This window comes from Cyanistes caeruleus, chromosome 1 (genome assembly GCF_971803275.1).
Source record: "Cyanistes caeruleus chromosome 1, bCyaCae1.hap1.1, whole genome shotgun sequence".
NCBI classification, from domain to species: domain Eukaryota; kingdom Metazoa; phylum Chordata; class Aves; order Passeriformes; family Paridae; genus Cyanistes; species Cyanistes caeruleus.
Genome location: NC_141701.1, coordinates 42,470,738 through 42,486,020, shown reverse-complemented (window position 1 = coordinate 42,486,020; position 15,283 = coordinate 42,470,738). Strand labels below are relative to the sequence as shown.

At 38.3% G+C, this 15,283-nt stretch overlaps 1 protein-coding gene across 1 annotated transcript in view; it reads right to left on the bottom strand.

The window, feature by feature from the left end:
• The window catches only part of LOC111924880 (ethanolaminephosphotransferase 1-like), a 55,306-nt gene that overhangs the window by 26,396 nt on the left and 13,627 nt on the right, over positions 1-15,283 (bottom strand). The window contains exons 3-5 of the mRNA XM_086888640.1: positions 10,599-10,707; positions 8,471-8,545; positions 1,734-2,002 (exon numbers count right to left, since the gene is read on the bottom strand). Coding sequence (XP_086744766.1) covers positions 1,734-2,002; positions 8,471-8,545; positions 10,599-10,707 — 453 coding nt within the window. The remainder of the gene's footprint in view (positions 1-1,733; positions 2,003-8,470; positions 8,546-10,598; positions 10,708-15,283) is intronic.

Genomic DNA, 15,283 nt, shown 5'->3' with positions numbered 1-15,283 from the left:
AAAATACCACCTTGAGCTACAAATCCTGCCTTTTCTTTGTTCATAGGCAATCACAACTACAACAGCTATTTTTTTACAGATGGGAAAACTGACATACAGAGATTTCAATAGTACAGTCTTCTACCACTGCTGATGACTGTGCTAAATAGCATCAAAAAATCCTCACATTTACAAGCTTATCATTTTGACTGTAACCAAGTCATCACAGAAGGTACTAAAAAGCAAGTGAGTAGGTCAGTAGTTCAGCATCAGAGGAGAACAGGAAATAGCACTTGTTAGCACCTTGCATCTCAGTTAATCAAAGCAGTTTACAAACTTTACTGATATTCAGCCTCACCGCAAATCTGTCAGGCTGGGAAATATTACTACCATTATTTCCCAGATGAGAAAACAGGGCCACAGGCACAGGTCACTAACAGGCACGGACAGAGTTAACAGTACTGCTCTGCTAGTTGATACCCATTACCAGATTTAACCACTAATACAGTTTGGATGCTGTAGTGATCCAGCAGAGCTTTCTGAACATTCACATGTACAGTGATCATCTGAGAAACAAGGGAAATAGGCTTGAACATAGCTATTCCTCTCCTGCTGGAAGAACTTCACGGAGAAACCTTACACAGACATGGATGAAACTCGCAGACCAGCTGGCTGCCTAATGTCTTAGTCCTGAGCCAACTTCTTTTCCCAAAACCTATTTTCTAGGGGACAACACAGATGCACCACAGCTGGACCACCATCTCTGAGTTGTTCTCAAACCACTGGATTCTGATTATGTTTACAGCTCTACATCTGCAGGCATTAATTCAAATACTGTATTTTCATTAAAACATATATTTGAGTATTTGTCAAACTTCTTTTCAATTTTTTGGCTGTACCTTTCATCTCATGCCTGTAATGGGAAGTTCAGAGGACTGACTGTGCTCTTCAGGCTGCAAGACCTTGGCTATCTGAGACACAGATAAACCAGCCCACAGAAACCCCAGTGCTGGGCCATTGGAAGTGCACTGAGCTTGCTAATACTGCTACTCATCTGTGCACTGCAGACACCTTTCACTGTGGTGCCCTGGGAATGTTTTCTGAAGAGGTCCACCTTAAGACAGGGCTGTAATCCAGACAAGAACTCAGCTGGTGCTGACTGTGGGCTTATAAGTGATTCATATTACTGAATGTCTATGACTTTTTGACATCCATGATGACTGACCTTTTTTTCAAAGGTAGACCTCACTTGACAACGGTTACTGCTCTCTGCATAGGTACAATACTATTTCCATTACCACATTTATTGTAAAATGGAGAAGGTCTGGGAGTGTATAACTGTAATTACTGTTAATAGATACTACTTGGACTAATTCACATCGTGCCTCACAACCTGGTATTGGGGGGAAAATTGCTTGTGGCTTCAGATAGCATAGTAATTTTTGTTAGTACCACAAATCAAATGCAGTTAAATGACATTCTCATGGGCACTGTCTGGCTGCTAGGCTTGCTGCAAGCCTTTTTTCTCCTCCACAGCAATGAATCTCTGATACTGACAATTTGCTCAAGAGCAGCACTTTATTGCAAATGCAGAAAATATTTCTGAATTACTTCTAGGGTTTTACAATTTCACATATTTCAATATCTCAGCCAAATATATTTGCCTTGAACTCTATTTTTCTACTGCTTTAATACTATGAAAACAATTACATAGTTAAATAACCAAAACCAAAACAGGGATGATAAATACTTACCACTTGGCTTATATCATATCCCCAAGGAAGAAAAAGAACTCCTGTGTTATATTTCTCCCAGTGTGAACACATGAAGTTAAACAAGACAATGCTTAAATATATATACATTGTATATACAGAAACTCCGGTCTTCCCATTGTCACGGGAACAGACAGAAAAAAAAGAAAGCACAAAAATGGAGGTAGCCCAGCTATCCAGCCCATGGTCAAACAGTTCTCCCAGAGGAGTACTGGACTGAGTTCTTCGAGCATGTTTCCCATCTATGGAGTCTAAGATTGAGAAAGGAAAAGAAACAAAAAATTAGAGCACAACAAAAGGAGTGGCTTTCTTCACATACAATTCATTACTGTCATTCATAACACACAGGAAAATTACACTGATGACAGCAAACTGAAGCACAACAACACTCTCAATTCCAACAGGTTAGAACTACTCATAAAATAATTGCTCCAGTTATCAAGTAATTTTTCTGTCCTTACCTCAGCTCCAAAACTAAATGTTACCTTCCTCATGAGTTTTAGAAAGACACTCATAATTGCTTGTCCCCAGTGGTCTTGAAACACTTTTACATCAGTCCCTGCAATTAGTTTCAAGTGATGAAAAGTGTCTGTAGGGCTTCTTGCCCATCCCTTGGTGTTGTGGACCCTCTGAGCCTTCAGACCTCCTGTGGGGTAGATTCACTAAGGCATTTAAGTTGCTTGATGCTCAATACCTCAAAGACTAACAGTTATATGGCAGCTTCAAGGGGCAAATTTCATAAAATTTACTTGTATTTGTGCCTACATATATTTTAAAGTGTTTTTCAGTTTTCATACAAGAGTGTGCCCAGGTGGCCAAGAAAGGCCGATGGCATCCTGGCCTGCATCAGCAATAGTGTGGCCAGCAGGATCAGGGCAGTGATTGTGCCCCTGTACTCAGCACTGCTGAGGTCACACCTTGAATATTGTGTGCAGTTCTGGGCCCCTCACTACAAGAAAAACATTGAGGGGCTGGAAAGTGTCCAGAGAAAGGCAACGGAGCTGGGGAAGGGTCTGGAGCACAAGTCTTATGAGGAGTGGCTGAGGGAGCTGGGGTGGTTTAGCCTGGAGAAAAGGAGGCTCAGGAGTGACCTCATCACTCTCTACAACCACCTGAAAGGAGGTTTCAGTGAGATGGGGGTCAGTCTCTTCTCCCACGTACAAGAAGAAACGGTCCCAGGTCACACCAGGGGAGGTTATATTGAATATTAGGGAAAATTTCTTCCCAAGACAGTTGTCAAGCATTGGAACAGGCTGCTCAGGTAAGCAGTGGAGTCACCATCGCTGGAGGTGTTTAAAATATGTACAGATGTGGCACTTGGGGACATAGTTTAGTGGTGGACTTGGCACTGCTGGGTTAATGGTTGGACTTGATGACCTTAAAGATCTTTTCCAACATGTACAATTATATGATTCTAAGAATGCATTATAGTTAAGGTGCATTATGTGCTGACCACTTTTAGTACTTGAGTGCTTAAAAAATGATCCAGCAATGTACAGGACCTTACTTTGAGGATGTAGTTGGACAATATGGTTTGAGTTGATCTGATAGTTCACTGCTGTCAAACAGGGTGACCTGCAGCCTATTCAGCTGGTGAAAAGACAACATTATGTTTTCTTCTGGGTCACTGAACTGGTAGTGTGAGTAGTACAAAATGCAAGGGAGATGTCACAAGGGAGGGATGGTGAATGCAGGGAGGAGAAAGGTTGTCTAGCAGCTGTGATGTTTCTTAGTTGTAATGTCATAACATGCCCTTAGTCTCTTCTCTGAGATTGTGCAGGTGAAAAATAGAACTATTTTCCTCTTAAAGTTAAGTGTAAACATGCAGGATGAACCTCTTAGGAAAAAGTACACAGAACAAACCCTGCAGATTACTTGTTTTTGTCTTGAATCTCAAAGTAAAATGGAGATGCTTTTCTTTTTGATATTACTTGGAAGGTGCTATAGCTAACAATTATCAGCTATTGATAGCATTAATAACCCAAAACTGACAAGGAACACAAATCAGCAGAGTGAGACCAAAGACTCCACAGCTGCTGTAGATCATATGCTACTTACTTCTTTGGATTATTTGGCAGTACTATGAGTTTTGTTTAATGTAAATATACTTCAGGGACCTAAACCAGGAAAACATGGGATTTCGTTTTGTACAGATTTTAGACTATATTCTATTGTAATACCTAAACAGCTGTGATATATCCTCTGCTCAAACACAAATCTCTTGAGACAGTTCTCAGAACTCTAAACTTGAATATCTCATAGAGGATTTCAAATATAGCTTGCCTCCTTCTAGAGGTTCATTCTCTATTAACATTTCCACTGAATTTTCAGCATCTTACTGGAATTTGAAGAAAAAAAATTACATAAGCTTGAGGTTACTTGGAAGGTGTTGCAATAAAATTAGAGATTCTTCCATACATTAAATAATATCTCTGAAACTTAACCAGCAAATAAAGATAAAAGCAATCCTTAAGAGTTTATGGTGCTTTATATTCCAAGAACACCTATCCCAAATCAGATAGGATTCAGTTACACAGGTGTTACTATTTAAAAATAAGAATGCTAGAAGATTTGCCTATTTATAAATTTTAGGTTGTCACACATGTATATAAATACTAAAATATGTGAAACCTCACAGTGAAATAGTGGTTTTCATTTTGCAAGAACTTTGGTTTTTCTCAAAAGAAGCTTATAATGTTGTCCTAAATACAGTACTTCTAATTATAATGGTCATGGAGAAAAATACAGGAACTATATGACACACACATCAAACAGGATTTTCAGAAATCCTTAACCACATTTTCCATGTAGTTTCATTAGCTTTTTAAAAGACTGAAAATATTTTCTAGTTTAGGTTTCAGTTTGAAAACATTCACACCAACAATGGTGTGTTTTCAATAGTTAACAGACACTGTCCCACACTTCCATTGCTTTAGAATTCTTATATTATGATTTTGTCTCAAAAAAAATCATAAGTACTGTTTTATAAAGTTTATATAACTTACAAAGAGTGGAATTCAAAGTAACAGCAAAAAGCACTCCATTTCATGGAAAGGAAATTATACCAAAAATGATACCAAGGAAATGATACCAAACCACCTTAAAAAAGCAGAGGGGATGGAGAGCTGCATGTTAGGGAATTTGGAGAGAGTAACTGTGTCATTAAAATAAGCTGAAAAAGATTACAGTTGCATATTTAGTTAGTTATTATGGTTCTTTTCAGTCTTCCAGAGGGAAAACTTTGGCCATGCAAAATTAAATCTCTGACTAAATATTTCATGAAGTGGCTTGGACAGCAGATGTAAAAAATCTAGATATATATTAGTTCATTATAGCTTTGACTGTCAACATTATATTCCTTGTCTTCCAAGTATTAGGAACTAGAGGCTTCACTGGCAAATACTATCTACATTAAAAATCTCAGAAGCTGAACTTCCCATGAGCCTTCTGGGGTGCCATACAGTAACAGTTCCAATATGTAATTCCAATTTATGAAACAACAGTCACTTCATCAAATTCCATAAAATGACATAAAAAATGTTTTTTACAAAAGAAACATCTGCGTACAGAGAGCTGCTAGAGAAATCTGACTAGTAGTCAGCTTCAAGGGATGGTTGTCTCGTTGCTTTTTATGCTACAAATACAAACAAATTCTTGACAAAAAGATTTTGGTGCAATTTCACCAACTGAATAGAAATGCTAAGGTATGTACAATGCAGAGGGAGACGTCTGCTCCAGGGAATACTCCAGGTTAGTCAAGATGGCTCTACATGCATGGGTCTGATTCCAAAAGTGGTCAGCACCTCTGCACACCACTGCAGCCTACACACATGACACATCTGTATATAGCCTGAGCATCTCAAACGTGGCACACAAATCTGTGCTACACTGCAATGGCCTTACCAGAAACAGCTCCAAGGAAAGGGTACATTTAGAATCAAAGAAAAGACTCATTAAGGTTGGAAAAGGCTTCCAAGATCATTGGGTTCAATCTCTGACTGAACATCACCATGTCAACTAAATCATAATGCTAAGTGCCATGTCCAGTAGCTTCTTGAACACTTTCCAGGGATGGTGATTCCACCACCTTCCTGGGCAGCTCATTCCAAGGCTTAACCACACTTTCAGAGAAAAATTTCTTCCTGATGTCACACAGGAACTTCCCCTGGTACAGCTTGAGGTTATTTCCTCTTGTCCTGTTGATTGTTGTTTGGGAGAAGAGACCAACCCCCACCTGGCTACAGCCTCCTTTCAGGTGCTTGTAGAGAGCAGTAAGGTCATCCCTGAGCCTCCTTTTCTCCAGACTTAACATTCCCAGCTCCTTCAGCTGGTCCTCATAAGATTTGTGCTCCAGACCCTTCCCCAGCCTTGTTACCCTTCTCTGGACACTTTCCAGCCCCTCAATGTAGTGAGGAGCCCACAACTGCACACAATATTCAAGGTGTGGCCTCAGCAGTGCTGAGTACAGGAGCACAATCACTGCCCTGATCCTGCTGGCCACACTATTGCTGATGCAGGCCAGGATGCCATTGGCCTTTTTGGCCACCTGAGCACACTCTGGCTCATGTTTAGTCACTGTCAACCAGCATCCTCTGGTCCTTTTCCATTGGGGCACTTTCCAGCCACTCTTCCCCCCAGCCTGTGGTGCTGCCTGGAGTTGTTGTGACCAAAGTGCAAGACCTGACATTTGGCCTTGTTGAACCTCACACCACTGGCCTCAGCCCATTGATCCAGCCTGTCCAGATCCCTCTGCAGAACCTTCCTGCCCTCCAGCAGATCAACACTCCCACCCAACTTGCTGTCATCTGTGAACACACTGAGGGTGGATACAATCCCCTCTTTCAAATTTTTGATAAAGATATTAAACAGGTATGATCCCCAGGCTGTCCTTCATGTGCTGCATAATGACACAATAATAATCTGTTCCATAACCTTCCCAGACACTGAGGTCAGGCTGACAGGCCTGCAGTTCCCCAGATCCTCCTTCCAACCCTTCTTGCAGGTGAGCATCACTGGCCAGTCTCTCTGGGTCCTGCCTACCAACTCAGCTGGCCAGCTGCCTTGAGGATACTGAGTCTTTCCGCAGAAGACCAAGGCAAAGAAGGCATCAGGTACCTCAGCTTTTTCTTCATCTTTGGTTACAACATTCCCCTCCACATCCAGTAAAGGATGGAGATCTTCCTTGGACCTCTTTTTGTTGTTAATGTATTTATAAAAACACTTTGTATTATCATTCACAGCACTGACCACATGGAGTCTTAGCTGGGCTTTCACCAATCCAATTTTCTCTCTACAAGACCTGATGACATCCCTGTACTCTTCCTTAGTTGTCTGCCCCTATTTCTCAAGGCTATAAACTCTTTTCTCCCCCAGTTCCAGTGAAAGCTCTCTATTCAGCCAGGCCAGTCTTCCCTGCTGGCTCATCTTTTGGCACCTAGGGAGAGCCAGCTCCTGTGCCTATAAGAATTCCTTCTTTAAATATATCCAGCCTTCCTAGACCCTTATTATACAGAACTGTGCAATCCCTTTAAATATACTACCTTGGGTCTCCCCAAAAAATAACTCTCCTGCACCATGTTGTGGAAAGACTAGTTTGGAACAAGAGACCTTTGGAAGAGAAAGCAAAAAAGCCATGCTAACACAGATCTCACTCTCAGGTCAGCATCATTTCAGGTCTGTGTCTTCACACCACTGCACAGCAAGGTGCAACATACCCAAAAATACACTCATGGCACAGCATAAAGTAGTAAAAATGGAATATTTTATTTAGAGACTGAAGTGTAGGTGTTATGGGAGAAAAATAGCAAGAGGAAAGAAAAAAAAGATATTTCTGTAAGAAGCTCAGGCCTGTCATCACATCTGTCATCACCACCTCTCCTGACACACTCCTTAAGCACTGAAGTGCCTAACAATTTCCTTTTTTCTGCTTTGTCCTTTATTTTTCCTATCTTTGAAAGCACCCTCTGCTAATTCTGACATGTGAGCATCTCAGCATGTCATCAAGGGACAAGGATTTTTACGAAAACAAACAGCAGTGAATCTCCTATGAAGAAGGCTGAGAGAGTTGGGGTTGTTCAGCCTGGAGAAGAGAAAGCTCTAGGGATTCCTTAGAGCAGCCTTCCAGCACCTAAATGGGCTACAATAGAGCTGGAGAGGAACTTTTGTCAAGGGCATGTAGGGATAGGACAAGGGGGAATGTGTTCACTGAAAGAAGGTGGGTTTAGATTAAGTATTAGCAAGAAAATCCTTACTGTGAGGATGGAGAGACACTGGATTGGGCTGCCTGGAGAAGCTGGGAATGTTCCATCCCTGGAAGTGTTTAAGGCTAGGTTGGATGGGACTCTGAGCAACCTGATCTAGTGGAAGGTGTCTCTGCCCATGGCAGGGAGACAGGAACCAGACTGCTGCTATAATGATTTCCATTGTTCCTCTAATATAATTTGAACTTTCAAGAGGGATAAGAGTTACTGTAACAGAACCTCTAATATATTACTTAATATGCTGTTTGGGGCATAAATCTAATGAAATTGGTTTTTTTGTGTTGTGGTTTGGGGGTTTTTTGTTGTTTTGTTTTTTTTTTTTTAATCTAAGAGAACTGTTTTGGAAAAAGATTAGTCATTTATCCACAATGCCTCATTATCTCAGAATCACCACTAGTGAATATGAAGATAAAATTACATTAAAATGTTAGATATGCAAATTATTTCACTGTACATTACCTAAAGCGTAAGCACAAAAGGTGGTAAAAGCACTGAACAGCCACACCCAGGTGGGAACAAGTCCAGGACTGGTACCTGAAAAAAATGGGGCAGTGAGTCAGTGTAACAGGGGTTAACATCAAAGAAATCCACCAAGACACACACATATGTACAAACTAGCTGCCACTGATTAACCCACTGCAGCAAACAGACTGAAATATCTGAGTCTGACCTTCAGGCATCGGTGAGCTCTATCAAAGAAGCACTGAGCAGGCTTGAATGTGTTTACATCATAAAGGACAGAAGGTAACAGAGAGGATTTTAGTCCTGAAAGGATTCTAGTATTGCACAAAACAATGCTAGTAACTAGGCAAAAATATTCACAGGTCATAGGAAGACTATCCATTAAAAAATTAAGTTAATATTCATGTAATACATAGGAAAAAAAAATTCAAGCATGATTATCTGTGCCAATGTGGGGTTTGTATAGCACTTTTACCACACAGATCTGAACAGGAAGTTTTTGTCATTAGGCTAGCAGAAATATTAGCACCTTTTTTTTTCCCCTTGAGAAAAAGGAAAAGATAGTTGGACAGACCCCAGGGTTCTGTTCTTGCTCTCCTGATAGCATTAATCCAAAGTTATTTTGCTCTTTTAAAGAAATCGATCCTTTTTCCAAAGAGACTTCCATTTAACTTAAACATCACCCAGTACTACATCAATGCCAAACAACTGTAAATGCAAAGTCCTCTCAGATTTCTGCCATTTGGCACCAAACACAGGGAATTCCTGCATACAGAGGTGTGTCCTTGCCTGAATGATGCCAGGAGATGCCAGCACCTAAAGCAGTGCCCTGAGTACCTCTCTCTCAGTGCCTCATCTTGTTTATCTGAAAGATGGTAATTCCTGACTCCTAGCTGCAGATCTGCAAATTGTACCATGAAAACCAACTGTGCAGGGAATTAGGTCTTTTATTTCTGATCCTAGGTATGGGATTGATATATGATACTCCAAAAGCCGTTTAGGTTGCATGAAAGTTTTCCATCAACTGAGAAATGATGGGTACTGTTCTCATGTGGACTCAGGAAGAGATTGCAAACTACACATACAGGTCTCAATGCTAACAGAATTAATCACCATTTCAAATGTCTTCAACTTACATGTATATCTACTGAGAATGTGTCAAGATAACATCATCCCATTAAAAAGATCTGTTCTGGATATTCTTATATTATAGGACTGAGTAAATATCATCTGCATTGATAAAAAAGTGCCAGGTGTTAAAGAACCAGATAACTATATAACAAACTGGTCCTGAAAACTTTTGAATCAAAACTGCTAAAAAGTATCCCAACCCCTAAAATTGCTATGATAAATATACAACAGCCCACACCAAAGGATACCTCCTGAAGCTAACCACAAGCATAAAAAAATAAAGGCAGCTGAATGTAGTTGTTTCAGGAGATAAAAGTGTTATCTTCACTAAATTGTCTAATTTAAGGAAAATCAAAGCCTTTTATCTATATATATATTTTACATATTAATCACCTAGAATATTCTTACTACTTTCTGTGGACTCCAACAGCTGGTATGAGAAGCCCAAACCAAACATGCCCTACACTCAGGAGCAATCAGGTCCAAAAAATTTCTCACTTGGTCTGCAATGAGGAGCAAACATAGATTTGGACTATGAAAGTCATAATTTGAAGAGACATTTATTTAGAAACTATGTTTTTTGTCTAGAAGCAGTCTTGAATAAGGAGTGTGAATATGTGGAGAAATAAAAGGGAAGTTAACTCCTTCAGGCATCAGTTCAGATATTAGGAAATGTGAAATCAGTGAAAATGTCATGAAGAATATTCAGGTGGATTTTGGCTGTGTATTTAAACCTTGGAATAAACTTTAAATATAATAAGATCAGAGACTTCAAGCAGCATATGCTGAAACCCATTTTAGGGATAAAATTAAATAAGATTTTTCAATAAAATTATAAGTTTGTAATGTTTTGTGTGAGGTAGAGTCTCCTAACTGTGCCTATGGGAGCCTCATTATGGAAATAAGTGGAAGATTCAAGTGCCTGATATCTCCCTGTAACATTCAGAAGTATAAGCAGTTCAGTAATTCTGAAAACTTATGTGAATATATTTACCTGAGGCAGTGTAATCCCAGTCATAAAAAGATATTAGAAAATAATTAAATAAAATCATGACAAATCCAGAGAATGTTAACAGGTTGGGAGCAATCCACAAAGGCACTATCTGTTAAAAAATGAAAGGAAAAAAAAAATCAGAAAAATCGTATTTCAAATTGAACATCTTATTGTAATAAAATATTTTTTTATTAAATAAGCTTCGATGTTATCAGCAATGTTCAGACTTGTGTAGATTTCCCCATTTTCAAATTAAAATACAGTTTTAATTTCTGAAATTTATTTTCAGATGCAATCCTTTTGCCTGATTTTTGTGACTGCGGTAAGAATGAAATTTTTAAAACGTTGTACTCCCTTTAAACTGTTGTACATTATCCTTATTTACCCAGCTTCCTAGGAAAGCCTTTTGTGATCAGCTGTTTCAGAACTGAAAGAAGACTGCAGCACCCCAGTGTGGTAATTCAGCATCCACATTGCAAGTTTTTTAAGCATTGTATTCCCACACTATAAGAAAGAAAGTTCTCCTTCCAAAGCATGTGAATAATTTCTTATTCAAAACATCAACAAAATCAGACCCTGAGTGCATTACACTTTTAGAGTCAGAAGATCTCCCTGTTACAAGCATCTCCCTACTCTCTAGATAGTAACTTTCTGACAGGGTTTCCTTTACTCATCAATAATAAACACTCCGTTAATTCATTTTATTTTAGAGGGTGCTGAAAAGGACTTCTTTTGAAAACACTCTTCCCAAGTAACACAGTTTATTCAGAATAGTTTTTTGAAATAGCCTTCACAGCTTTCAACATGATTTTTGGACAGAACATATTTGCAGAAATACTAAGTATCAACATTACGATCACTCAAACATATCATCAATATATTTAAAACACCAAAACACTGGAGGCTTATAATTAAATTATTTGGATTGTCTAAGGACTCAAAATGTATATAAAGTACTTCAAAACAATAAAATAGTACAAGACAATATTGTAGAAAATCAAGTCAAATAATTCCTGATACTAACAGGAATAGCATATTATATTACAATAGTATACTCTAACTATACTAGTTATAGTATATGTTAGTAACTATACTAACAATAGTTTCGAAATCAAATGTTTTGATAATATCTCTGGATTAGTTAGCTGAACAGACATATGAATACATATTAATTCCTTCTATCCTACTACTACATTTACTTACATTTACTTTCAAAATCTGAATGCTTCAACTAATTAGTCCTATCTAGCTTATCCTTTTCAGCTCTAGAGTAATTTGCAATATGCAGGAGAAATTGTGAAACCAATGGTGTACAGACTAAGTGTGCACTTCCAAAAATCAGGTTAGAGTTCCTGAACACTTTTCCATTACGTTTTTTAGATGTTTTCTTTAATAACATTAGGAAAACTATTATATCTGATACTTGCTTTCCTTATCAACAGGACTTTATCATTGATTTTAAAACACTGTGTCAGCTCTCATGGTATTTAAAATACACCATAGAATGCATACAGAAACAATTTAAAAGATGTAACATATCCATCATTCTGACTGTTCAAAAGGGCAAATCTAAATCTCTAAGAAAAGGGACAAAAAATGTCCACTGAAACTCTTTTTGGAAAGCATCTAAGGAGGAACCCTTCACTGACTGCATGCTCAGCATGAAAACTACAGCTGCACATCTCCCCATTTTGCTACCTGAGGAGGCAGAAGATGAATCTCCTGCTGGGGATTTATCTGGTATCTGTGACCTTCCATGAAATAAGAATCACAGACACTGAAAAAAAACTCGATTTGTCTCTTTTAATCTAAATCATAGATCAAAAGAGTGTTTTAAGACATCATGGATTAAATGTTTACATGGACATACATGGATAAACTGACTGCTTTTTCCTGGATGATTCATAAGAATCGTTGAGTATGAAATCAAGTGGGGCACCACAAATGTCTGCTTTCTAATTAAGCTCATCATTCTGAACAGTCATAATGCAATTTTAAAGTTATTACAGGAAATAACTTATGTTTCCATGGTGCAAACATGAAGAAGTTATTTTAACTCACTTTCTTGCTAACAGTGTGTATTTTAAGAAGGAAACCTTCAAAGGATGTTGTTATAATTGCAATCCCTTTGACTAACAGTCACACCATGAAAAACAGTTACAGGAGTTCTGTCCTCAGGAAAACAGACTCTCCTGCAGTTAAACCCTTAAGCATGTTCCTTTGATCCTTACCGAACCTAATCTGTCTAGGTATTTGGAAAGTATTCTAGTTGCAAAATCTCCTTTGTTATATTTAATGCCCCTTATCCTTTTGGTTGGCATTACACTGCCATCACCCTATTTCATCATTAGAAAATCACAGGGTGTTCAAGATTAACGTCTTACACACCTTAGAAAAATAGAGCCTGGATACATTATTATGCTACAGAAGGATAAGCTGCAATATTTATTATCTAATTAACAGACAGTGGAGGTCTAATACATCAACTGCTACATGATTGATACAACTGGAGGTGCCATGGGGAGAATCACATCTCTCTGGCAAAGCCCTTGTGTGCTTGAACCTTTTAGAAAACTCTTATTTCCATGAAGTATTAACCGATTTCTGTTTCTCTGGGTCTACAGCCATTCTTTCTAAAAGCCTTAATACAAACAGCAAATGCTTTAATATAGCAACTATTGGGATAATAAATGGTAAAGTACACATTTATATAAAGCTCTGTTCAAACTTCACTAGGTCACTTGAGACCACTAAAATGCTACTCTTGCCCAGTTCTGGTGATAAAATCAAAGTTCATAAAGGCAACAGAGGGGAGGTTAATTGATTTCTGCGATGCTGGCATACACCTGTGCCTTCCAGTGGGATTTCCTCCTTTTCCTCTCATTGTCCAGCAACCCCACCAGAGATAAATGAGCTGGGTTATGACAATATGTTTCAGCTCAAATTCACAGGTCTTTAATGTCAAGCTCTTCTTAATTTCTTATAACATAGGAAGTACATTTTACAATGAATGGTAATGTCTCATAACATAGGAAACACATCTTCTAATGAATTCTGCATTGTAGAATACAGAGAAACTTTAGGACTGTTGCCATTAGGATTAAACAGGCAAATTAGGATTAAAAAGGCAAAGGCAAGACCCAAATCCCAAGCCATTGTTCTCATGGTTTGCTTAATTTTTTTTTTTCTTGGCTCAGTGAATTTGCGGTTGCTTCATTTTTTCACTCCTCTAGAATTTGAAGCTGAGAGCAATATAATTTCCCTTAAAATCCTTGTCACACATCACTGAGAAGTATTCTGTAACCCTCTTTTACCAGAAGGCAAAGTGGAGCATTCACTGGTGTATCTTCAGTATTCAAACCAAACCAAATGGCACAGTACACACTGCACCCACTTCAGTCTTTGGTTCTGTACTCAGATTGTTTAAATAGGTTTTAAGTTTTTTGCTTTGGTTTGGGTTCTCCTCCAGCAAGAAGTGAATTGAATTATGCTTAGCTAAAAATCCATTAGATTTTAAAAAATCTAAAGAGGTCACATTTTTTATAGGACCTATCACCCTAAGCTACATGGGGATAATCAATAATGTTGGTTTTCTTCTGGTAAAATGCTTCAGCCATTAGAACTTATCTCCAAAGGAAGTTTTCCATGGACAACACTCTCTCTTCAATCTGATAGCAAATGAATACCCACCCATCTCCTAAACCAAAAGGCCCATACACAGTAAAGCCTCTACTCATCTCCCATATCATAGTGCTGGAGGGGCTTTTCTGCCTCACTGTTTTCCTCAACATTATGATGGGAATAAAAACAAAGTCTCTGAACTGAATTACTGAATTCAGTGTCACATTTTTGAATTGCTTTTTTCTCATCCCATGTTCAGGTTTTTTAATTCTTCAGTTGGGTCATATAAACACTTTTCATGAAATTACTTTGAGGTTATGAATTAGAGATTATGATTTTTCCTGCCATATCAAGAATAAACAACACCTGAATTATAGAACCCAGAGATGGCAGATTCAACAGCACTCTGACCACATACACCCTTTTTTATTTATGCAAAGGTTTATTTTCAAGTCTGCTCCAATCTAAACATTCCCTGCAATGAGGCAGATGCAGAAGTCAGTGCTTCCTTGGAGATCAATAAAATTCACATTTCTCTAAGATACATCTTTTTTTCCTTTTTTCTTTTTTTTTTTTTTTTTTTGCCAACAACAGCATAACTAATTGTGAGTGGTTTATTTTTAAAAACTGCAGATTGTAATGCATTCAAGAGATGGCATCTTCCAGTCATTATGGTGATCATGGTAACCACTCTCATTTTCAGCTTCTGAGAGGAACGCCTGGCTCCCTCAAGCAAGTCCCCTTGGGAGAAAATGAGACAGTGCTTGCATAAAATCATATGCACAGCACAGAGAGAAAGCCATGCTGTTGTTAGGCAGCATATGCTGCACAAAAATAATCTGTACTAAGTAAAACCATCCATGTCTGCAAAGCTGTTTAATGAAAGATGTAATAATGAAAGATGTAAAAAAGAAATGGATGCCTTTTCTACAGCAATCAGAAATAAAGAAACAAGCCCTTTCTTCCTAAAAAAAATAATCTCAAAACAACATACTCACCTTAAACACAGCTATATATCCTGCAATGTTTATTTTCTTTTATCAGATATCTTAATTTCAGCTTTA